Source organism: Saccostrea echinata, unplaced genomic scaffold (assembly GCF_033153115.1).
Source record: "Saccostrea echinata isolate AGI-Se365-2 ecotype Australia unplaced genomic scaffold, CSIRO_AGI_Sech_v1 ptg000029l, whole genome shotgun sequence".
NCBI classification, from domain to species: domain Eukaryota; kingdom Metazoa; phylum Mollusca; class Bivalvia; order Ostreida; family Ostreidae; genus Saccostrea; species Saccostrea echinata.
The window spans coordinates 18,006,970-18,033,028 of NW_026889778.1; the positions used below are offsets into that span (position 1 = coordinate 18,006,970).

Consider the following 26,059-nt stretch of genomic DNA (forward strand, 5'->3'; position numbering starts at 1 on the left):
GAACTCTGTGCATTTTCTATGAACAATCCAGAGAGTTCCGAATGTCAACATGGCGTTAAATTTGAAGCGATGAAAAAACGTTGAGAAAATGAGTTGAATTTTCGTATTTATATGGATTATTTTTTAGGTTAAAAGGCATATACAATCTCAAAAAGGTTTGTTATGATTAATTTGGTAGTTATTTTCAGTGCATCTCCTTTTGTATTCTTCAAAATCATTTCGGAGTGGATCCACTCCGATTGGCTACATTGCAAGTATATGGGACGTATTCTAACTGTGGTGAGGGCTTGTCCCGAGACACAGTTAGATTATTCTAACTAAAGGAAAGTGGTAAAAAGCCGAAAACACGTGCATATCGATGACGCCGTTTTTCAACACAGCTCGTAGAACCATTTGCTGCACTTAAGTTATACACATTGTTTTTCGATATTTACAGTCGATTTGCATTTCTTGAAATCATGCAAGGTACGGTTGGCGGAAGTACCATGGGGTCTGGCTACTGCATTACCTAAGTAAAGATAAAGGCAACGACAGGTTTCTGTGCAGTTTGTTGTGAATTTTTCCACAATAGAACGCCTTACCCGTCCTCAGAGAGGGCGAAGAAAGTTTTCCAACCAACCGTGACGATGACGCGTAACAGCGCCACGTCAAGATTGGGCAATTCATCCTGCCACCTGTATATTACTTATAATATATAAATAGTGCACGTTTTTGAAGGTAACAGTTGAAATTGACACCCCAAGGAAAACCATTGTCAACCGACGCGTCAGCGGAGGTTGACAATGGTTTTCCGAGGGGTGTCAATTTCAACTGTTACCCTCAAAAACGTGCACTATTTATTTTATTATACTGAATGTCTTATTGATTTCGGATGTCATTAAAAAAAATTCGGAGATCTTCGTTAAGTTCACGCTTAGAAAGCTTTCAAACTCCCCGCTTTTATTTTTCTCAATAGGAAAGCTTCGGAAAAGATTTACCAACCTCTTTATATGTTTGTTTGCTACTCAAAAAGTCCTTTATCATCTAAAGTTTACACTCGCAAGGATGTTTCGTCTGTCGTTTGTTGTTTTCAAGTCAGCTACATCGGACGCAAGCTTTTACTGACGTCGTTTATTCGGCTTCTTTCAAACGCACAACCGACGTTTTGAGAATTCTACGGTGAACCGTACGCGCATGATTTGAACGCATGTGACATTTTCGTAATGTTAACCGTTGTTACGTGTGTTGCTAACGCTGAGGGTAACATTATATAAATAGTGCACGTTTTTGAGGGTAACAGTTGAAATTGACACCCCAAGGAAAACCATTGTCAACCGATGCGTCAGCGGAGGTTGACAATGGTTTTCCGAGGGGTGTCAATTTCAACTGTTACCCTCAAAAACGTGCACTATTTATTTTATTATACTGAATGTCTTATTGATTTCGGATGTCATGAAAAAAATTCGGAGATCGTCGTTAAGTTCACGCTTAGAAAGCTTTCAAACTCCCCGCTTCTATTTTTCTCAATAAGAAAGCTTCGGGAAAGATTTACCAACCTCTCTATTGTTTGTTTGCTACTCAAAAAGTCCTTTATCATCTAAAGTTTGCACTCGCAAGGATGTTTCGTCTGTCGTTTGTTGTTTTCAAGTAGGCTACATCGGACGCAAGCTTTTATTGACGTCGTTTATTCGGCTTCTTTCAAACGCACAACCGACGTTTTGAGAATTCTACGGTGAACCGTACGCGCATGATTTGAACGCATGTGATATTTTCGTAATGTTACCCGTTGTCAAGTGTGTTGCTAACGCTGAGGGTAACATTACGGATTGTTAAATGCGTCTAAACCAATCAGATTTTAGTATTTAACATGAAAGTATAATAATACGGATTGTTAAATGCGTCTAAACCAATCAGATTTTAGTATTTAACATGAAAGTGTAATAATAATCACCATCACATTACCCTTAAACTGCTATTATAACAGCAGGCTATCATAATCGTTATATTCACCCCAAAACTTAAGAAAATCGATAGCGCGATTTTTGTTTATGAGCTCGTCAACTTTACGTTAGTGTTCCTCTAACTCGCGCATGCGCGCTTCGTCTGCCTATTTTTGAGGGCATGTTAACCCCTCCCAATGCTGACAGGGCTTGTCAAGATTTTCTCACAAACAATCACATTTATCCACTTGACTGGTCTCCGTCAAGTCCATCTTTTTCGCATCAAACGTACGGGGACTACGTGGACGATAGGGTTTAAAATGTCCAAGTTGGTCTCAATCAATTAAGGGCTGCCTTCTCGGAAGGGTTGAATAATATCCCTATTAGAAAAGGATAAACACACTGAAGAGCTCCATGCATAGGAGAATCAAAGCTGTGACAGATGCGCGAGGGAGACATGTGAGATAATGAGAATTTTCATTTTTCACTTTCAGGGGGTACAATGAGTTTCAATAACTCATGAATCATTGGGAAAAATAAAATGAGATTTTGGTTACATTTTTATTAAAGATGATTTTAAATGTTAGATAGGAAAATTGGAAAACACGTCTGAAATATATAATCTTATTTCACCTAAAAAGTTTACCCTGCGTTTCTTTTTCCTTTCAGTATAGTTCACGGTGGATTGATCATTATGTACATGCCAATTTCAATAGGATTATTTTGTGAAATATTTATAATTTACGCTCCTAATTTCCTACATATTGCTCTCATTAATTTGTTTGATTTATCAAGCTTTTTCAGTGCTGTTTATTTGTCTTTATCGTCTTTCGTTTCCTGTAGCTGTCCAATAAGTTGAATCTTGTTAGACACCCACCTACAGGTAGCTTTTTGGACGGTGCAGCCAAATGCCCATGCCCGTTTTGCGGCTATGCAAGTACGCATATCGGAAATATTTCAATTGTTCGAATAAATATTTACAGTATTTCTCAAAATGATGATATCTAGCTTCTAAACGTCAAGATAAACCTTTATTTTCTGCCGCAGGATGTCTAACATGGGTAGTGACCTCTATTCTGTAATCTGTATATATTGAGTGTTAACACGTTTCTGTGGAGATATAATACTAAAATGTTTATATTGTACATAATGACAGTGGCGATTTGCTTTGTAGTAAAAATAAAAAACGTGAATACACTTATTCAAATATTTATTATAATTTTTATCTGGCATTTTTAATAATTTTCTGTAAATGGGTTCATTATTACATACACATATTTTTTATTTTCAGTAAAAAATGTTTTATCCCTATAGCACCATTATGAAGTAAACCCCCCCACCCCCCCACCCCCCCCCCAAAAAAAAATCAACATCAGAGCATAAATCGAACACTTTCCTCAATTAATATAAGTTTAAAGACCTCCTCGCTGACCAGTACACTAGGCACTCATATATACATGACCATTTTCAATAAGCAAACAGTTCTTCGTATTTAGCAAATGTATTTCGACTTAGGACTTTTTAAGACTAGGCGAAAATTTAAGTAAGTAAACTGTAGAGTGGGCCTACGAACCGAATTTTTGCAAGTGTCAGTCACATACATATACATGGTCGTTTTAAAATAGCAAACAGTTCTCCGTACTTAGCAAGTGTATTTGGACTTAGGACTTTTTAAGACCATGGTGAAAATTTAAGTAAATAGACTGTAGAGTGGGCCTTCGTACCAAATAAATGAAACACCCTTCTTTTGCCTTTCGTTATTCGTTCTAAAAAAATGGACACACTCTATTTAAAAATGTAGACAAAGAATCTACGATAATTTATGTCAGGTTTTGTGAAAAGTGAGCGTGTTGCCATTTTGTTGTGATATCAGAGTTGATTTCGCTGTTACTGTATTTAGGTATTGTCAATTTTGTATGCAAATGGTAATAAGCATTACCTTAAACCCCTGTCACACCGGGTCTGCGTCCTCACGGCGACCGCCCGGCGTCCATAAAAAATGCAAAACGCCGAGGTGAGCGCAGTAGAGTCTCCTACAGCGCCGTGACAACGCGGCGAGATCTCGATCCACTGAACGCGGTAGGGTCGCATAGGGTCTCATAGAACGCCAGGGGACGGGGCGCACTTTGGGCATGCACAAAGTACGCACCGTGTGATCGCAGTCTGATAAGAACGCAGTAGAAACATAGTATGATCGCCGTAGCTGCGGTGAGATCTCCAACAACGCAGTGGGAGCTCCGTACACATGCCGTGAAAACGCACATAATCTCAGCATGAACGCAGTGATAGTAGACTGCGCTTCCACGGAGACCTTGCGGAGTCCTTGGAGATGTCACTGCGTTTTTATCGCGCTTTTACGGCGCTTCTAATGAGACATTAATTGTCTTGTGATTTTTTTGACTGCGATTACACAGCGACAACAAGGAGTTATCACTGCGATCATTGCGCTCCCTTGGCGTTTCTACCGCGTCCGTTTGCGATCACAATGCGCTTTCACGGCGTTGTTAGAGCGTTGTCAGCCAGCTCACAAAACAAGAGCAATGGCCTCATATTTGATCAGCAATAATTCTAACGTATTTGTTGCACTCCTGACCAGGAGCATGGGAGTAGAATTGGGAAGTAAAAATTACACCAGAACTTGTTCTGTTGTTTCAGTGGAGTTGCGGTGGAATTACTTAAATTTTATAACAACTTTTCAGTGTGTTTATTTTTTACATTCATAATCAAATCAAAGAAAAGATAAAAACACATCTGAATTGATATAATTGAAAAAAAGAAGGGTTTTAATAATAAAACTATCAATACTTTAGTACTAAATTATTCAAATAGATCATTTTTAATTAAAGAATATTTCTTGGCGTAAGTAGAAGTCTTTTCGTCATGTGACTTGAATCTTTAAAAAAAAATGTGTTTCACTCCTTCTGAATATATCCATAGTGAAAACGCATTGTGAACGTATTGTGAACGCAGCATGCAAGCGCAGTGAGAAAGCAGTAAACGCGAGGTGACAACTCCTAACACCACTCACCACACCTCGGCCGATTCGTACCTCATCTAATTGTTTGATGAAGGTGACGGAATCAGCCGAAGTTTGCCGAATGCTCCTAACACGCCGTATAAACTCCTCGGAAGCGCAGTCAATCGCGAAGAGATCTCCTTGGGAACGCAGTAGCACGCCGCAAGAACGCCGTAGAAACGCGCGGGTCGCCGTAGGGACGCCGTGACATCTTCACATTGTGAAAATTTTACAGAAATTTGTGCAATTTCCCTGTGATTCCACTGCGATTTTAAAAATTTAACAACACCGTAATAACTCCGTGTGGACGCAGCTTGGTGTGACAGGACCCTTAAGGACAGACGATACGTTCCTCAATAATATATAATTTTTTCTAAGATTTTGTCGTTGAAGTATTGCTACTTCAACATGTTTACTCGCAAAAAATTGAGGTACCTTACCAGGCATTTGTGCAAGATACCAGAAGATGTTTTTCCTATAAAATCCTTTTGGAAAAAACTTAATTAGCCAATAACACATTTTTCGGTGTTTCATTTTTTTTAAAGACAATCAGAAAACCAGTTTAGAAATCAGAAGGTAATTAAAATTTTGAAAATTTTCCACATAATTCGAAGGTATACAAAACAGATATTTGAGGAACGTATCGTCTGACCTTAACAAAAAAAAAAAAAAAAAAAAAAAAAAAAAAAAAAAAAAAAAAAAAAAAAAAACTGGAATTTATGCAAAATAAATTTATTAATTTTTTATCTGTCGTTATGTAGGCATATGGCTCGGCTTATCCCCCAGTTTCTTTACTGAACCAGGTTTAGCAAAAGATGACGTCACAAAAATGTTTTAAATATATTGAATTATCATGATGTTATACTAGTATTCTTGTAAGAGTTTGTGGTAAAGAAAAACTCCAAGCAATGACAGGTCATGTACTAAGATTCTCTGGCCTCAAAAGTAATTCATGTCACTATATCAAATTTGCTCTGTTAAATGTCACTTATTTTTCTTTTTCATAAAGTTTTCAATCTCGAAAGGGAGATGCCATGATATTTAACTGTTAATGCAACTGACAGATACATCCGCCAAACTTACATGTGTCTGCTGACTTTGCTGTTTGAACCTGGGAAAGTTTATTATATGATTCATTCATATCATCATATATTCTGAATTCATCAGTTGTGTACCCCCATGCCAACCGTTAAATAAAAGATTATAATCTTTTACTTTCTTTGTGTTGTACAAAGAACATAACATATGGTGTTTATGTCTCCCAGTTGTTTTGAAAGACAACAGCATCTTCTAATCCGAGGCAGCCTACTGGCATAAAGTTAACAGCTGGTGATACAAAAGTATCAATAATTTCCTTTATAGTCAACATTTCGCAAATTCTATAGTCGATAAAATGACATTGCAAATACAAATTGTTTAGCCATTATTTTCATATGGACTTAAATATCTTTCGCAGATTAGAGTCATAAAATACTACATTGATGGATCTATCGCTAATTTTTCAGCATTACATCAAATACATGATTACGCATCTTCGCTAGCCAAAGGTTTCCGATCCGGAATTTTCTCTTGGACCGGAAACCCTTGGCTAGCGAAGATGATGATTACCATACAGGTACATGTACAATGTTTGACTCGCGGTATATCAATGCAATTTTAAAGACGTGGTTATTTAAAGTAAAAAGTAAAGCTAAGTAATTAAATGTTGTTTTTTTTTTCATTTGCAATTACTGATAATGTGAAAAAAATGGTTTTTCTCTTTCCATTCATGTGTAAAGTCCAGCGAGGTCTGGATTAGATAATTGATTGTGCAAGCCAAACAATGGGCCCTAATTACAGTAAATAAACGGTTTAGCTTTAGAAACTGAAAAAGGAACATAAGATGAAGGATCATTTTGATATCATTTATCTTCCTAATTGACGACTATCTTACTGTGGCGCTAATATTTTACTGTGGCGGAACTATGGCGCTGATTGTTTTAAACTGTGGCACTATGGAATTTAACTGTGGCGGGGGCACTACTTACATCTCCATTACACCTGATTCCACGTTTGATGCTTTCAGGGGCCCATGTTTCTTTACGCAAATTCATAATGTTAAGTTGGATTTTTGAGCATGATTACTGTCCGTAATATTCACATTTTATTGAAAGGACTGACTAAAAGACACAAAGATATCTAGTTCTTTTTAATGTTTTAAGAAATGCTTTGAAATTTAGATTGCATGGTGATTAGCTACTTTTTTGTTTCACAGATATAGACTAATTTTTTGACAGTTCTTTGTATATGTATTATGTATTGATCTTTTTACAAGTACACTGAACACGAAATTTTGCAATTGAATGCTCTTTTTAACTGGCATTTAATGCTATTTTAGAAGACAAATGTTACATGTAGTGCTGATCCCACTACAATAGGAAATTTTTAAATCAACGCCACGAGCCACGTAACTGATTCTGTCGGATATCATTCCCTAGCTCTTGCCGATACTTTCAAGACTCTGATTTATGCCAACATGACCCCGTATTGTGCGGGGTTTTTTTTTTTTGTGTATCTGAATATGTTGATTAAATTTTAAAACCGCCGTTATTAGCAGGTATAGAGTCCATAAATAAAAACGATATTTTATAAACTACTAATATAAGCAGATTTCATTCCTAATTTTAATCAGGCCCATAGGAAGCAGTTTCATTTTGAGGGGGCACAATTATACATTTTCAGTTGGGGGGGAGGACACTATCAACTACCAAAATTCCTTGACAAGCAAAGAAAAAAAAAGGTCATCAGACGTTATTATTGACGGGGCACAAGCATATAGTAGCTGTATTTTCTATAGTATTCTTTTTGTCGGCAAAATTATTGGGGGCGTACCCCCCCCCCCGGTTCCTACGGCCATGATTTAATCCAGACAAAAGAATACATTTCCCTGAAACCGAGTCCCTGTGGTGAACACAGCACACGAAAGGAGCTCACAATGCTATATATGTATCGCTCTGTATGATGAGTGGGCTGCTCTCAAGAGCATGTCCAACCTTATCTCACATGCATGTACTTGTATGGAAGGCAATATCAACATATATTCACAGACTTGTACCTATCCCCGAAAAATCATGCCAATTTATGAGTACATGTACATGTATCGTCAAACTAAATGTTTGTTTTTTTTTAATTTATTTTAAGACATATGTAAATGGTTCGAAGTTAGATATCATAGGTACATTAACATTTGCATATTTATTGTTAATTCATCTGAAATAGTCACAATTAATGTTAAACATGTCATCCATCTGAATGGAACCTATATTTTTAATTAAATATGTTGGCAAATACCGGTGAGGAATTCTACAGATCAATGCTTTCTATGACCTGTATTGGTTTGTATGCAATAAATAAATCATGCAATCAACAATCAAAAAGTCTTTACAAATGCATTCACTGTCACAAAAAAGATACATCAGAAATGTGATCCGAGAGGAAAATTTAATTTAGATGCACCTACGGTCAATTATATGTATACCATATTAAGATAGATGGAATTATTGAAAACAAAAGCAAGAGATACATGTAAGTTCGCTAAGTATATAAAATGATCCCGTCCATATAACCATTAATTGAGTATACATGTATATAATATATAATCTTTGTTGCCCAAGACACACATCTTATAGCATTGAGTTAACAAACATCAAAAGATTAAGGTTGTGTGGCATGGTAATATAAATATACGTAGTATATAATGTTAAATTGTAACAGACTTTAGTAGTATACAGTTTGACCATATATACATTAGACAGAAAATGATTTTGTGACACTTTCACGTACTTCAAAAGCACGTTTGAGCTATTTACATTTTTTTTTTTTCACATATTATAACAAGCCAAGAGAATACAATTTTCACTTTTTAACACCTTGAACCAGAATTTGATAATACTAATTTAAGTAACCTTACTACCTTCAATGGGTATCTCCCTGTTTCATAATAAATCATTACAGAGTTTGTATTTTTCCTTACACCTAACACATATTTTAAATATTGCAAATGCACATTTTCTACATCTTTTGCATTATGAAACCCCCCGAGTAAGACCCTTTCCCTTAATCAAACATAAATATAAAGTAAACATTAACTTTTTTTATTACCTATAAAAAAAGTTTCATCGATCAGAGTTCAGATATTGAAAAACAGGCTTTGTGAAATCGCAATGTTCTTGAATTTTGCAGAAAATAAATGTTTCTGAGTACCTTCAGCAAAGCACCCAAAAATTAAACGTTTCATAATCCTCAGAAAAAGTTCATTTATTATATAATTGCAACATATTGGATCGGAGGTTGGACTCTATGCAAAATATTGAAAGAGCTTAAACTTTTGCCCATTATTTTTAAAAGAAACTTTCTAAATGTGGGAATAATGACGCAATTTATATCCTTTTAATACATGGACTAGTGAGAAAATTACTTCATTTTAATAGATATGCAGACAACAAAATTCCGACTGATTCATGAATTGTCAACTTTTGATTTTTTTCAGAAATTAATTACAGGGCCAAAAAACAACAACGCTAAGTTAACCTTGCTCTTTATTTACACTGTTAAGTATACATTCAAATAAATGTAAGGAAAGTCATAAGAACAAATGCTCCAAGGTAGATGAAAATACTTGAATTTTTGTTAACTTGGCGTTCCATACACGTAAATAAAGTGATTACATAATGTAGAACAGCCCGTGATAAGCAGACTGTTTTTGCAGCGAATTTGGTGGGACAAAGTAAGTTATTGCTATCTTTTTTTCTTTTTCATTTGGTTGTCGCTTTATTTTTAAATTTTTTTATGTCATGATTTTAAGATGTTAGACTAGTATACTGTATGAAAACATAAAACTAAATGTATTTTTCTGTTGTATGAATATTTTTTGAATAACCCACACCCACCCATTCCCTTTTCCTGTACATTTATACATTAGACTGAAGTATACAAAATACTAAGTGTACAACACATTATAGAAAAAGAAATTCTTGGCAATATAATGGTATCTGTAGTATGAATCTTAAACCTTGTATTTTGTTTACATTGCAATTTGGTGGTTATTTCCCTGTTGAAACAGGAAATTAACATCACTTCCTTTGGGATTGAAATAACTTGGAAACTACTTAAATATATATATTTATTAAACTTATGAACTCGGTGACTGTGTTTAATTTAAAATTAGACCTTTCATCTCGCTCTTCATAAATCTTGTCGCTATTTTACGAAGAGCAGGGGCGTAGCTAGGGTGTGTTTAATGTGGAAGCAAATTAAGGCAGGGGGTTGGGGGCCGCTTTAAGGCCCCCAATGGGTCCAGAGCGAAGCCCTGGTGGGGGCCCAGGGGCAAAGCCCCCGGAAGCTGGCGAGTTTTCAACATTTCTGACACTTAATTATTAGTATCCAGAAAAAGAGAGTTACATTAAAATAATCCGAGTTTCAACGTTTAAAATTTCGTCATCATGAAATTAACGATAAAGAAAAAAAAGTATTGCCTGATTTATGATTGGATTTAATTTTTGTTTTATTATTATTGTTTTTGTGTGTGTGTGAAAATGATGTGGAAGTACTTGCATACGCCTAGCTACGCGCCTGAAGGTCCAATTTTTATTTATTAGATGCATCTCGTGTTTGTTCAACATCGTACAGAAAATATTATACAGATGTAGCTTCTATAGAGGCTAGCAGTATGCTCATTCGTTATTGCATTATCCATGCAACTTTGGTTAAGATGGACCGTAAGTTACTTTAAAGGTGAACTTGAACACAATCTTTAACCCGAAAATTCATGAATTGACTCTCGGTCCAGTGTAGCATCCCACATAAGTTAATTTCCCTTGTGCATCATTTTTGAAAGTTTGTGTCAGCTAAAGCAAGTGTAGCTGCTTCAAAAATAGGCACTCAACCATATAGTGTTTCTCCAGAAACTATTTTAAGACAGAAATAATGGAAGCTTCCTAATATATGCATAGTAAAGATTCGAAAAAAAGATACTCCAGAGGGAAGATACACAAGGTAAGGTTTTGAAATGTTTAACAAAGAAATGTACAGCAGTTCTAAACGATTTTCTTTCTATGAAAATATTAAATGAAGTTCTCAAAGCATGCGGTTTGTTCAAGTTATATAGCCATTAGACCTTTTTGGGACCTCAAACGGGATCCACGATATATCCTGGTGAGCTTGAGATAAAAGATACCACAGAGTCTGACACATCTGTTTCATATTTGGATATATTACTTGAAAAAGACGTTAATGGTAATCTAACAACCAAGCTTTATGATAAACGTGATGACTTTAATTTTTCAATCGTCAACTTCCCTTACTTGTGCAGCAATATACCTTCATCACCTGCATACGGGGTATATATATCTCTCAGTTGATTCGATACGCAAGAGCATGCTCTAAGTATGTACAATTTCTAAAACGAGGTAAATTATTGACAAACAAGTTGATGAAACAAGAATATCAGCTGTCTCGTTTAAAGTCATCATTTCGTAAGTTCTATGGTCGATACAATGACCGTGTCAGCAAATACAATTTATCATTGAGTCAAATGCTGACTGACGTTTTTCATACTAATTGTTAGGTCATTATTTACACACTGAATTGTCGACGGATTTTTCCGTTATTTCCGATCATGACAAGGGGCACACGGCGGGTGTGACCGGTCGGCAGGGGATGCTCACTCCTCCATGGCACATGATCCCACCTCTGATGATTGGAGGTCCGTGTTTGCTCTACTCCTATTTTGTATTGTTTAATGGACTTTTGAGCTTGAATAGAAAATCTGACATTCAAATAGAAATATGATTCCCCAGCCTTCAAAGCTAGAGTGAATAACAATGAAATTGAAATTTAAAATATTTTTTTTTTGAAACATGAGAGTACATAGTCAGCACAATGAAGAACCGAAAATATTTTGCGCTTTTTTAATGGATAATTTTTTGACAATGGTTGCATCAGCCAATTCTGCATTAACAAAGACATTTTATTGTTTATATTTACCTGTATAATTGTATGGTGACTTTAAGTATACATACTACATGTATATTGTATTATTGATCTGTATGTCATAGTATGTTTCCATGATGGAAGAGCCCACTGCTTAAGAAAGAAATCTGGTAAACAGGTCGCTGGGAAAAAAAAACAGTTTTAACTAGTTTAGAGTTTATGGATTGATTAAGGGATATGATTTTCATAAGAAAAAAAAGAAAAGAATTATTCAGTGGATGTAATAAAATAAGAAGATAACGAACAGTAATCAAGCTCAAATGTCCATTGGAACAAAGTAAATTGGAAGCAGAACAAATACAGACCTCTAAAAACATCGGAGGTTGGTTCCATGAAGGAGTAAACATCCCCTGTCGACAGGTCACACCCGCCGAATACTCCTTGTCATGATAGGGCAGACGGGAAAAAAAGACAATTCAGTGTAAAAATAATGACCTAACAATTTGTATGAAAAATGTCAGTCAACATTCGATTGTATTTGCTGAGAATGTCATTGTATCGACCATAGAATTGCGAATTGTTGATTTTAAACGAGACTGTTGATACAGTGTATCATCAACTTATTTGTCTATAGCTTGTCTCGCTTTAGAAATTGTTTGTACTTAGAACATGCTCTTGCGTATCGAATCAGCTGGGAGATATGAACTCCGTATGTAGTTGATAATGGTATATTGCTACAACAATAAGGGAGGTAGACTTTATCTTAAAAACCTACATTGATATTGTCAATCAGAGAAAGTCAAAATTTTTCATAACATCAACTACAGAGTACTTGTGTGTACAATCGGAACGCTTTTTTAACAAAATAATTTTACAAATGACAAGGTATGTAAATTTACGAGTTCCAATTTAATTGAAAAAGCAGTTGTGTATGATGTCAGAAAGCCTGGACTTTAATTTATCGTGGGGAATATGGTTGTATAAAGTTCTGAAAAGTCGTATGTATTGATGCTATTGATTTTGGTAAAATTTTGTGATTTCAGTTTCTTAAAGTAAATATTTCATAATTAGCAATACATGTAGATCTTACCTGTCTTAAGTTATTCGTGTTTAACTCATTCTCGAACTACCATAAGGGACAATCATCTATTTGGATAAAAGTTTGACATTCGGTACAAAAAAGCAGTAAGCTAGTGAATTTAATAAATTTTCCATCTTAAAAAATGGTTAACGTTTCATAAAGCTCACAGCAGATGTCGAACAACACAACACGTCTGTTATTGTGCATATAAAGAATTTTTTTTTTTTTATCTCTTTAATATGAAATATGTGAACTAATTATATCAAACAAAATACACCTTAACAATCTTAAAATGTATGACATTTTTATGCAATACTTTCTGGGCTATATCAAATATCAGATGCATTTTTATAAAAGCACCGCCTGGAACAGATTCATTGATATAGAAACATTGATTTGCTTGCATATAAGTCATTTAATATGTAAATTCAACCGCTAGAAGGACGGCTCTATATACCACAGTGTGTGCTTGACAACCCTAAAATCGATATCAAAACAGTTTCTTTTTAAAAAAAAAAACCTAACATATGAATATGAATGGAGAAAAGTCGTTCGATATTTATGCGTCAAAATGTCCAATAGATATTAATACGAATTAATTCCGAAAAAATAATGATTAAGGTAAGTATTTCGTAGGAGTAATTATGTCAAGTTCTATTTTGAGTCCCTATAGACTTTGTAAATACCAAATTAATAACTATTTTAAAAATTATTTTTGTTAAAATTAAGCAGTCACCAGAGATTAATTTCACCTTCCATAAATAAACAGAGGAAATAAATAAGATGCCTTTATAATGTAGACACCCTTAACTTGAAACATCTGACTGGATTCACGAACGTTACTTTGTGTATGCAAATGTTTATCTTGTAACCTATATTGTAACAAAGCTGTGCACTTCTTTCAGTCACGTAGAAGGACGTTTCTAAAGGTGCAGTTATATCATAACAACCTAAATCAATACAGAAATTGCAATTAATTGTGGTGATCCACAAAAGAAATTCAATAGCTCATTTGATCGATATTGCATGCACCGTTCCTTTGTAAATATTTCAATGATGTTATCGTGCTGGAATCATGAATACGGTGCGCCAAGTAGAGAAAACGAAAGGGTCTCCAGACATTGAATTGAAGGTGGGCACAAGAGTAAATTAGCTTTGTTTTCTATTAGGATATACAGGCAAAATAATTACAATTGAGGGGGTACTTTAAATAGTCATGACTGAAACGGTTCACCGCAATGTAGTGCTTAGCTGTATTTTTTGGCGGTTTGATACACGGTACAAAATCGGTTCACTTTTTTCAGCGGGATCGTCATTCAGTATGGTTTGGCAATCGTAAAAAACTGAACAGCAACCTAAAAATTCTTCCATCTATTCCTTGCCAAAATATTACAGTGTATGGAATTCCATATACGACAGCCAACGGCTTACTGCCATCTGCTTATTGCCACTGCCAACTGCTCACTGCTACTGTCAACTGCTCGCTGTCACTGTCAACTGCTTACTGCCACTCCAAACTGCTCACTGTCACTGCCAACTGCTCACTGCCACTGTCAACTGCTTATTTTTATCTTTAATACATATGCTTTAATTAATCCTATGATAGCATAACCAAGAAAAAAAATTGCGGATTCGGGAATTTTTAAATGGTGAAGTTGGATAAAGAGTATTTCCTCTTGAAAACACAAAATCTAACCCCCAAATTGCATCAAGCAAAATAATTCAATATAATTCAAAATTTTAACAGGGAAGATCCATATTAGAAATACTACAGAAAAATCATAAATACCTTTGCCTAAGGTTAGACATCTTGTGATATTTTTAATGTTTCTTTTTTCAAATGTTTGTGATTTTTTTCTCGGTGTATCTAATTATCGGCTAGGGTTACCAAGATCCTATAGTAAGTGACTCCTTCCCCCAACCCGCCTTACAAACAGCCTTCACATCAGATATAGAAAATCTAGAGATGATTTTTTCCTATAATTGTTATATTATTAAGTAACACCCTCTCCCTCGTCAAAATAGATTTTGGGTTACTTTGCTAATCAGGAAAAAAAAAAAATTTCAACAGTGAATTTTTCTTATCTGCATGAATAAACATTCATGGGTCCTATGGAATCGCGATGGTGTAATAACGATGACGCGATGCAGCAACAGAAATAAATAAATATTGTTGTCAAAATGAAATGGTATTTGAAGAAACAAGCATTCTGAGAGTATTGCATTAGCAATACTAGTCCCCTACCGGCAAGTGTAATCTGGTTCCCGTTAAGAATTCAAAATGCCATAATTCAGTCAAAAATCAATGAAGCAAAATGAAATGCAAACTTGATCTATAACTAATCAAGGTAAAGTCACATACCAAAAATCAGCTCAATATCTGAAAGCGTTTAGGAGAAAATTGCGGAAAACCCCTAAACATTGAAAAGGCCGTAATTTCGTCAAAAATCAATGAAGCGGAACGAAATGCAAACTTGAACTGTAACTCATCAAGATACACTCACATACCAAAAATCAGCTCAATATCTGCAAGCGTTTAGGAAAAAAGTGCGGAAAACCAAGTGGGACAGACTGACAGACAGACAGAGGGACAGACAGACAGACAGCTAGACGGACGGACAGACTCAGAGGAAACCTATAGTCCCCTCCGGTTTCACCGGTAGGGGACTAATAACAAAAGTGTACTTGTGGTTATACTGAGGAAATTCAAACTAAATTATTGTTATTTATTTATTTATTTATTTATTTTTTTTACATTTTTTTTCTTACGCTGTTAACCCATAGATAAAGTTTTTATGTGCATTTCAATATCATCTAACAAATATAATGTTGGTTAAAGGTCATGGTTTATTTCAAATAATTGGAAGGCATGCAATGAAGAAAATCTTACATGTAAAGAAAAGCTATTTTAGACAGCATACTGTGGAATCATCATTGTTTGTGGGGGATCAGTGTTCGTGGATTTCGTGAGAAATCCTTACCCACGAACATTGAAAAACACATGCATTGAGCATAAGAGAGTTATCTGTCTTGATAAAACATACAATTTCCCCACGAAATTACGTCCCCACGAACCAGTAAAAGTTTGGTTACGACCATTTACCCACACGAACAATGATGATTCCACAGTATCTCAAAAATCTGCTCATAGACCTCAAATAATGTAAATATCAACATTATCTCCTCTTGAAAGAGGGGGTTGCGTTTCACTTGAACAAACCTACCGAAGAATGCTTTGTGGCAAGTTTGGTTGAACTATTGGACCAGTGGTTCTGGAGAAGAAGATGAAATTGTGAACAGTACACAACACTCAATAAGAAGTGACAAGCAATAGATCTTCTGAAATACACATGTAACTGTTTTAATTGTCATCACTTCAATGATCTAATATTAGTACGAGAAAATGAAGTATCTATTTATATTATACTTTCATGTAAATTAGTTGAATCTGATTCGTCGAGAAACATTTGTTAAAAAACAGTATTACCCGCTGAATAATGAAGCCACGCCCACCAGCGTAGCAACAGTTAACATTGCTTGACGACGGGTGTTATTCCAAAAAATAGCGACTGCGCAGAATTTATGCGCGCAAGGTTCACTGTTATATGTATTTGTATAAAACATTCAGTATATTATGATAAATATTGCATGTAGTTGAGTGTAACATTGAAAATTTTCACCCCAAGAAAACCATTGTCAACCTCGGCTGCGCCTCTTTATAGCGAATCTTTTCACAAGTTTATCGTACGCAACTTTATATTGATTGCAGCTGTTTCTTAAATTATTGCAGATTCCCATTAATATTTCTTGTAAACATTTTTTTCTGAATGTCAATCGGATGTGGTGTTTCATTCGATTAGTTTACATATATTGACTTCAATTATCTGAACATAAGTCCGTGTTATGTTAAGTTTTGGAATAACTTGTTAATCCATATAAATTGTTTTATTCTAAAATAATAACGATCAAGTGTTTTTTCTTTCATTTTACCAGGTAGACGGTTAAACCATGGATAAACCCGATAGGAAAAGAATACAGAAAAATTGGAGTTATCTAAAGGAAAACATTGATGTGGGGGGTACAGTCTTCCTTGATAAGTTATTTGAATCCGTTTTTTCGCAAGATGATTTGGAAAGAGTTAAGGCTGAATGTACAACTGGGGATAAAGTTGATAGGTGCTTGCGCATTCTTTACACAAAGTCAGCTGGTTACAATGAGTTTTGCCAGGCATTAAAAGCCAGTCAGCATGATTTTGTACTGGAAACCCTTCAGATGACAGTAATTGACTTAAAGGAAATAGAAGAAGGTAAACGAAGGAAGAGAAATATGTTATTAAAAAGATTGAGCTACTTGTATGTTCATTTGATATAAACTTTATTCAGTTGCAAACTTTCGGATATGACTGACCATTGTCTTGTTTCAGATTTGAGGACACACAATACAAGTATTTTTTCAAAGATCATGAAAATAGCATATAAAGTCATGTTTATACATGTAAAATGAAGATGTTTAGCCGCAGAGTTTAAATTTTTCATTCAAGGTTTCACAATAAACTTGTAAAGATTTTTAAAAATGTGTCAGCAAATAAGTAGAATTTTGGAGAGAGTTTACAATTTCTTAATATTTTAGAAATTTGTTATTTGCATCTTACATGTGTATGTCAAAATGGATATATATTACCGAGTATCCATTATTTTCGTTCGTTTCATCTGTCCATGAACTTTTTTTTCTACTTTTAACATCTCATAAGGTTTTAGGCTTTCTATACTTGTAAGGTAACTGCTGTTTCTTTCTGAATTTTGCAATGTGTACAAAATGTATTTCAGAGGAACAGAAGATACTCAGTACTTTAAAGGAGATTCTACATGAGTACTATGAGCGAGCAGATCACACCTGCTTTGTGATGAAAGAAGTTATTCAAGATGACGTACAGTATGAATTCAGTCAGAAACAGCAGTTATTTGAAGAGTCCTGGGACTATATAGATAAAGCACTGAAGGAAGAGTTTCCTGATTCACTTTTCAAACGGAAGAGAAGGTACTACTCACTATGTGAAAGGTCAAGTTTAACGTTGATATATTGATATGATCCGTGTTACTTGGATACTTTGTTGCCTGAATAAAGCATATATAAGGCATGTCTTGAAATAGACTTGTAACAATAACTTAATAGATTTTTGAAGAAATGACTTGTCAAAGGTAAGGCAAATGTCAGATTTACTAGTAATGACTGTTATGACGATTTACTGTAATATTACTCCAAAGATAAAACATGAATGACTAGAATAAAATTGGTGTTAGGTCATTCCAAAGGGACTCGATTATTTAGTATGGACATTACATAATTAAGTAAAGCAGTACCAGTCAGAATTCTTGATATATTATAGGGGCCTTGTGAATTTGTATAGATGTACGGCAGTATTATTACTAACTATATCGTTGTCCCCTAGAAAAGAAAAGATCTATGGAATAAAAAGGAAAACGGATTATACAAGTGAAGAAGACGATTCTGTAACTGATCGGGAAAATGAAGACAGTCCTGCTAGGAAAATGACTTCAAAAAATCAGACAGGTTATAAAATAATATGTTATGCTTTGACTTTGTAGTGGGCAACTATTAATCTTTTTAGCGTTATTGTCATTATGTAGCTTTCATTGTTAAATTTATTCAATACTGGATTTTATAATAATCAATTGTAGACTCTTTGAAGGTTTATATGATTTAGTATTCACCACAAAAAAATCTATATTGACCTCGGCTTTGCCTCGGTCAATCTTTAATTTTTTTTCTAATGGATATCAAATCAGATTAACCCCTCACAAAAATGTATTATAGTTACATGTAACTATAGTTTACTGTAGTTAACTATAGTATCAAAGTTTTTATTATATTAATTAAAAGTAGTTTTACTATGGATTTCAGATTGTGATATTTTATGTTCTATAGTTCATACATGCATATTATTTTTCATTATTATTAAATGGAAATATTACTTGAATATTAACATATTATTTTAAAATTTTATATCATTGTTATGGAATTTAAGATATTTTAAACATTAATATTTTCAAAAAAGTTCTTAAGTAAAGTTCCATAGTAATTCAAAGCATTTACTGTAGTTGACTATATAGTTAAGCATAGTAAATTTTTGTAAGGGAACGCCCAAAGAGTCCATAATTGTATATCGGTGCATAGTTGTTTTAATTTTTTATATTATTCATAGGAAATGAAAGTCAAGGAAAAATGTCTACAGTCACAAAGCCATTAAAGGATAAAGACGTACATGCCCTTTGCGCTATTTTGAAAGCCAGGTTTCTAGAAAAAGGTATCGAACAATCAATTTTAGAAATCTTTGTGAAAGAGGACGTTAACGGGGAAGTGTTTTGTACACTTTCGATGGAGGATATGCATTATCTGTTTCCAAAGGAACGCTTACCTAACTTTTCATTTGGGCAAAGAAAACTCATCTTGAACATTCGTGATGAAATGGTACAGGCAGAAAAAAATGGACTTCTATTTCCTGATAACAATCCGGAAGAAGAACAATCCGATGTTAAAGAAATTGGACCAGGTGCAGAATATTCAACAGATTATCCAGTTTCAGACAAATTTCGCGAAACATTTAGAAAATTTGGTTTCGCTGCCATCGATAGGGATAAATATCTTTTTGATTCCATCCTTACATCAGAAAACCAAATTACAAACAGTCTATTGGAAACGGTGCATAATTTCATGTATGAAGAAATGGATGAAAATTTGATCCCAGACTGGATAGCTAAAACATCCATTCCTTATATAGCTAGCTGTTTAAATGAACGTGTGAATGGTACGATTCATTTTGGAGTGAAGGTACTGCCCAATGAATGCACATTGAAAGGAAATATAATTGGACTATTTGCCAACAAACAGAAGATAAAACGGCGTCTATTTGAAGCAATACGGAATGCCTTTTTTGACGATGATTTTGAAATTGTGAGTCGATGCGTACAACCACCTCAGTTTATCCGCGTTGTTAATTCAGAGAGTTCAGATCTTGAGGGATGTCAATCAGGAAAACGATTTATTGTTGAAATTGACATTATCCCTAGTTCTAGTCTCGTTGAAGAAATTGCGTTCTTTGTGAAAAATTTTCCATCTTCAAAGGAAGGACCCAAAAGATGTTTGTACAGATTTCAAAAAGGAACAGCTAATCCAATGATTCTGACAGGGGAACAAGAACACTCTTTTATGAATGCTAAGTCAAAAATAAACCAGGAACGAAGGAATCAAGAAGAAAATAGAATTCAGTCAACCGCAAAGACTACAGACCTGCGCCAACAATTTCTGAATTTATTTTCGGCAGGAAATGAAGTCTTACTGGAGGAAATTTATCCTATTTTGTTTTTGAGTTCTTTGGAAAGTGATTTGGGAGAGGAATTTATTGCAGAAAATTTTGAATTTCTGAATGACATTGATCCCAGTGTTATATTTGATTTTGACTCCTGTAGTGAAGGGAAGGGCATGTTTCATTTCGTTGAAGATGACCAAGAGAAGATTTTCAAAATTCTCACAACGGATACATTTGATAAGAATAGTGAAGAAAACTTGGGTAAAGATGCCTTAAACAATGCCTTGGAAGACCTGAGAACATCTGTCATCAAACCATGGGTATTCTGCAATGGTTATCAACCTATTAGAAAAGATCCCCTGAAGAAATTAGCCTGGAAACAAAGCAGGAGCAATGGATTTAAAGAGGCTATCCGGTTTTTCTATGGGGAAATACCAGTAGACCGTGCTATAATTGTATTCTTACTCTTCTCAAAAAACTACGACATTATGCTGGATGCTGCAGATGAAGTTTTATCTAAATTCCCAGATCAGTGGATTCTTCTTGCTACAAATGAATCTATTGCAAATCACTGGAAACAAAATTTATTGGACAGAGAAAGTGTAGACAAGAAGACTTTAGACAAAAGATGCATAATAGGGATGCCATGGAAACATGTCAACGAAATGATCAAAAAAGTCATGGGGACAAAAGCAACATCTATTAGTGAAATTCCGACGTCAAATGGCGCTTTCTGTCGCTTGAAAGAAAAAACAAGGAACGAACTGTTTGATCTTGATATTTTGAGTGCCAATGAGTGTGATAATGATCTCAACATCGCAAAAGATAATATAGAACAACATAGGAAGAACGTTGAAGAAGCCTTTTTTAGAGGAGGTCTTGTGCAGTGGTGGAACCTTTGGTTTGAAGAAGATCATGTGTTAAAACGCCATATGCACAAACGCCTAGTGGATGAAATTCGCAACGTCTGTGAAGGATATGAAATAGATGACGACAGCAAAGTTGGTATTGTTCGCTTAGTTCATCAACCAGGTGCTGGTGGCACTACTTCTGCTAAACAAGTTTTATGGGAACTTAGGAAAAAGTATCGATGTGCGGTAGCTCGTCGAATTACGGAGCAAACATGTGACCAAATCGAAAAGTTTAGATACTATGAAGAATCAGAAAACCCTAAACCACCAATCATTCTCATAGACAACGAAGACGAGGAAAAATTGACAAATCTTTTTGCTCGATTAGAAAATAGGGCACGGATCCTCTCCAGAAGAAGTGAAGCACCATGTAAGGTGTACTGTGTTTTTTTACTTTGTTTTCGACGTGCAAATCTTCCAAGGAATTCACTTGATCATACATTTCAGTTACGTCATGAGCTAAATCAACAAGAACAAAAGTGGTTTCAACGCAAAAACGATCATCTTCAAGAGCAGTATAAGACTAAAGGTGGTGTTAACCCAATGTTACTTATATCATTCAACATGCTGAAAGAAAATTTTAACAAAGATTACATAAAGAGAGCTGTGCAAGAATTTGTGAATGATATAAAAAACGAGCAAGAACAAGCTTTGCTTTGTCATCTTTCTCTGATGAATACATTTGACTTAGATTTTCAGTCTGTGCCAATCAGTGCTTTCGATCCACTGATGACAAACTTCAAAAACATTAAATATATAGCCTTTGGTTCGGTTACACAACAGAGACGAGGATTTCGAGAAACATCTTGGGAAGTCAATCTCAATTCTTCATTGTTGGTGCTTGTAAATAGAAGTGCAAGGGTGGATTGTAGCAGTCAGCTAAAAGGGTTTTGCATCATTAACCAATTGTTTGCAAGCGAAATATTTACCTACATTTCATCGAAGAAACACATGACAACAAGTGAAATGATGATGCAATTCCTAGGTTCTACAGTTTTTAAATCGTACAACAGGTCATATGAAGCTCTTAAAAAGATCACTAAAGATATCATGAAGAAGCGTGAACTGTTGTCTACGGGAAGGAAAGAGTATTTTTCACCACTTATCATGGAGGTGATAAATAAAGAGAGTGTTGATAATGCTGCAAAAATTTTAGAAATGGGATTTGAAATGTTTAACGATGCTATGATTGCGCAGCAGATTGCTCGATTGTACATGTATGCTAAAAACTGGGATAAAGCTGAAAATTTTGCGAAAATTGCAACACAGATGAAACCAGAAAATTCATATTTGTGGGATACATATGGTCAGGTATTTAAACGTCAGTTAACAGACATGTACTTAGAAACGTCAAAGGAATCGTCAGAATTGCAAGAGAAGGATGCGGTTGAGGCCATTAAGCTTGGATTTAAGGCAATACAGAAGTTTAATCAAGAACAAGAAAAGAGTGAAAAAGAACATGGCGTTAAATTCAATGACGCTGGGTACTTCGCGGAGATGCGGACAGTACTTATCCTACTTGAAATTCTGCATTTTTGTCCTGGAACCAATGTCCCACGTAACCTTAAAAGATTTCTGAATGATAGTCATTATATACCAACATTCTGTAAGAATTTATCAGAAGAAGCAATACAGAGAATAAAGAGTTTTCAATTTCGAACAAACACGGTAATGAGAATAATTGAAGAGCAAAGTTCGCAATTGAAGAGTGATATTATGAACAATGCAACTGTTTGCAAACCAGATTTCACACAACGAAATTCTTTAGCGTACTTGCGAGAAAATTTAGATAACTACTTTGGAGAGAATTCTGATAATATTCCTTCGTCACTGAATGAGCAAGATAGGGCGGAATTTATCCGTCGTAGAGTTCGAAGACTTGTCGGAAACACCTTGACAACAGTATTAAGATTAAAATCAAAAGAAGATGGACAATCAATACTCAAAAATGTTGAAGCTTTGCTGTTTCAAAACTGTAAATCAGCATACTGCACAGTAACTGATATAATACAGTTGGTAAGTGTTTCTATCGTAAGGAATCTATACAAGGAAAACGCAGATGATGAATATAGAGGGTTATTACAGTGGAGTAAACGGGCCTTAGAAATGACAGGAAAATCTGAAGAGAGACCTTCTTTAGAGATATACATGTTTCTTGTTTTGTTGCACTGGCCAACAGTCCGAAGATACGAAAAATTTGCAGACGATCTGTGTACAGTTAAGCAGCTTCAAGACGTCATCAAAAAATGGAAAAGTATCTTTTTTCAGATTTATCCAAGACAGCGTGAAGACGCTTTCTTGCACCGAGGAGACACTACATTTTTCTTCCTTGGACGTGGATCAGCGTTTAGCGAGATAGTTTACTATGAAGATCTGCATGAAAAAGGCGATTCTAGATATTTTCGTGGAGATTCAGTTTGGCGGAAACAAAATGTTAGAGATCGACTTCAAAGGGTGCAGGGAATTTTGAAACCACAGGGTTTGGAAGTTTTAATCGATATTAAGAGTCCACGAGGAAATATTGAAACACTAGTGATAACAACCTCTCTTCCGGTTGCTCAGAGACATCTTTGGAATAAGAAAGTTTATTTCTATGTAGGATTCAGTTGGTCTGGCCCAAAAGCGTTCGATGTTTCTCTGGAAGAGACTCCTTCCTTGGAAACACCAAGGCCTATTATGTCTACAGGTGGATCTTCAGTCAAGGTTAACAGTGGACTTCAAAAATATCGTGATGTTAGCAATCATGAAGACTACCAGAAAAAAATGAAAGAATTCAAACATCTTCTCAAGAAAATTGAACAGCTAAAGAAAATGAAAAGCCTAACGGAAAGAGAGGTAATGTATTTATAAATGTGTTTTGTCCGCCATATTATTTGTGTTTCCCTGACACCTGACTTCATGTGCTGAATTACTTTCTTTCTGCTGAATTATCCATCTATTGATATTTTACAAATTTTATTTTCAGAGAGAGTTGGTAATGAGAGAGGGCAAAATAATCAGCGAAAGAGAAGATTTAATGAAAAGAAGAGAGGAGTTTCTGTCAGGGGCATTTTTTACGTAGTATATCACGGACATACGTTTCCTGGGGGTTATTCAAGAATACTTTTTCATGTACTTCTTGCGCCAGACACAACTACTAAATAATATTGAATCATCTATATCTTTTAACGTATGACCTTAAGATGTTATTCAATGAAAAGATATTTGAATTCTTGCTGTTGAATTTCAGTATGATGTACAATTTGAACGTAATTACTGCTTTATAATTATTCGTAATTTCTGATTTTGAGAATTTTAAGACTATCAACGAGTGTATGTTTTGGAAATATGCTAATTATCTAATCATATTACCGTAAAATGTAAACTATTAGAGCAAATGAAAAAAATATAGGATCATTTACATAATTTTTTGTCGTATATGTTTCAAATAATGAATGGTTTTATTTATGCTTTACAATTTTATATTATATATTACAAATGGTATGATTCTTTAAAGTTTTACTGATTTGAAATAGTGGGTTCTATTGCAAGCATATTCTGTTAATTGTAACACTGCAAATTAGTTTTAAAATGTTTCTTATTTTATAATTCGCCTCAAAGGGAAATCATTATAATATTTCATCCTAACTTGATTTATCTTATGCGTTACTGTAAGCTTGAAACCTTAAAGATTTTTTTTATAATAAATGATGTTGTTTGTATCAATTCTATCCTCGGCGACAGCGAAAGGTACAATAAATGTAGAAAAATGCAAAGCATACGGAAGTCATCCTTCTAAACAAAAAAAAAGGAATTTACTTAACACTTGATAAAACAACATCGGAAAGTGTTTGTATAAGCCTAAACGTACCATATGACATGCAGGAATATTAAGTTCATTATTCGTGCATGCTTTTTGTTGAAAATGTTATTACAAGAAACAATGTTTTAAATTATCATGTCTAGATTATTGCAGCCCGGAGGACCGGGCTGCTCTATACATATAAGTTTAAGTGTTGGTATATGGGGATTGAGGTGGGAGAAGTTATTCAGAATTAAAGGTTTTCTAAACATTAAAAAGATTGTTAATCAGAATGTTCTTTCCCTTTATAAATTACGAGATACACAATAATCTTACTTCCATAAAGTGAATCTGTAAAAATATATATGTTTTTCATATTTAATATATAAAGTTGCTTATCATTTACTATCGAAAAAACGACAGGTCCCTTTTTTTAGAACATCGAATTTTACTTATCGCATAAAAACGTAAAAACGTACTTCACACAGATCGAGTTTTATAATCTTAAAGTGAAAGGCATTTTTGAAAATAGGTGATGCATGTGTCTGGTTTCAAATTATATTTTATGCAGCCAACATTTACTTGAGGAATTGATAAAGTTTAAAAGGGTATCGTTTTTGTCCGATTTTCATCCGACTATAAGTTTTCAAAATAGTCTCTACTATCGTCTCCATCATTTAGACGCATGCCTTTTTTACACATATCGAAGCGGTTTGATGATCAAAACTCATTTCCATTGTTTAGTTTATTTATTTCCCGGGCGACAATTGATGGTTACATCAATGTTTTCTTGTTTTTTCTTTGATGAAGATACTAAAGAACGTTAAGGACCGAATAATCGTATTGAGAGGAATCAGCTTATTCATTATATACAAATGTCTTACGAGCTGAAGTCTGAAAGAAGAGTTACAATCGCGGTTGCCCTGATGTAATATGGTTATCTTTATTTTAGAACATTGGTAAGTATGTTTCAACATGTGCACAATTGTATAAAAGAAAGTTCAAAATGTTTTTTTTGTGTATTTAGATAATCAGTGGTACACCAAATTCGTTAT

The 26,059-nt window shown here is 34.6% G+C and overlaps 1 protein-coding gene across 1 annotated transcript; it reads left to right on the top strand.

Moving 5' to 3' along the window:
* Positions 1-16,982: 16,982 nt before the first annotated feature.
* LOC133195665 (sterile alpha motif domain-containing protein 9-like) lies at positions 16,983-24,587 on the top strand. The gene is made up of 5 exons (XM_061331559.1): positions 16,983-17,291; positions 17,812-18,022; positions 18,435-18,556; positions 19,209-24,058; positions 24,189-24,587. Exons 1-5 carry the CDS (start codon positions 16,994-16,996, stop codon positions 24,282-24,284), a joined length of 5,577 nt encoding a protein of 1,858 aa, XP_061187543.1. The 5' UTR covers positions 16,983-16,993; the 3' UTR covers positions 24,285-24,587.
* The last annotated feature ends 1,472 nt before the right edge of the window (positions 24,588-26,059 follow it).

What these genes read in the sequence shown, in the direction of transcription:
- LOC133195665 (XM_061331559.1), top strand. Translation starts at nt 16,994, where the DNA reads ATGGATAAACCCGATAGGAAAAGAATACAGAAAAATTGGAGTTATCTA. An exon ending in CTTAAAGGAAATAGAAGAAG is followed by an intron (nt 17,292 to 17,811) that starts GTAAACGAAGGA and finishes AATGTATTTCAG; the next exon opens with AGGAACAGAAGATACTCAGT. An exon ending in AAAGCCTAACGGAAAGAGAG is followed by an intron (nt 24,059 to 24,188) that starts GTAATGTATTTA and finishes TTTTATTTTCAG; the next exon opens with AGAGAGTTGGTAATGAGAGA.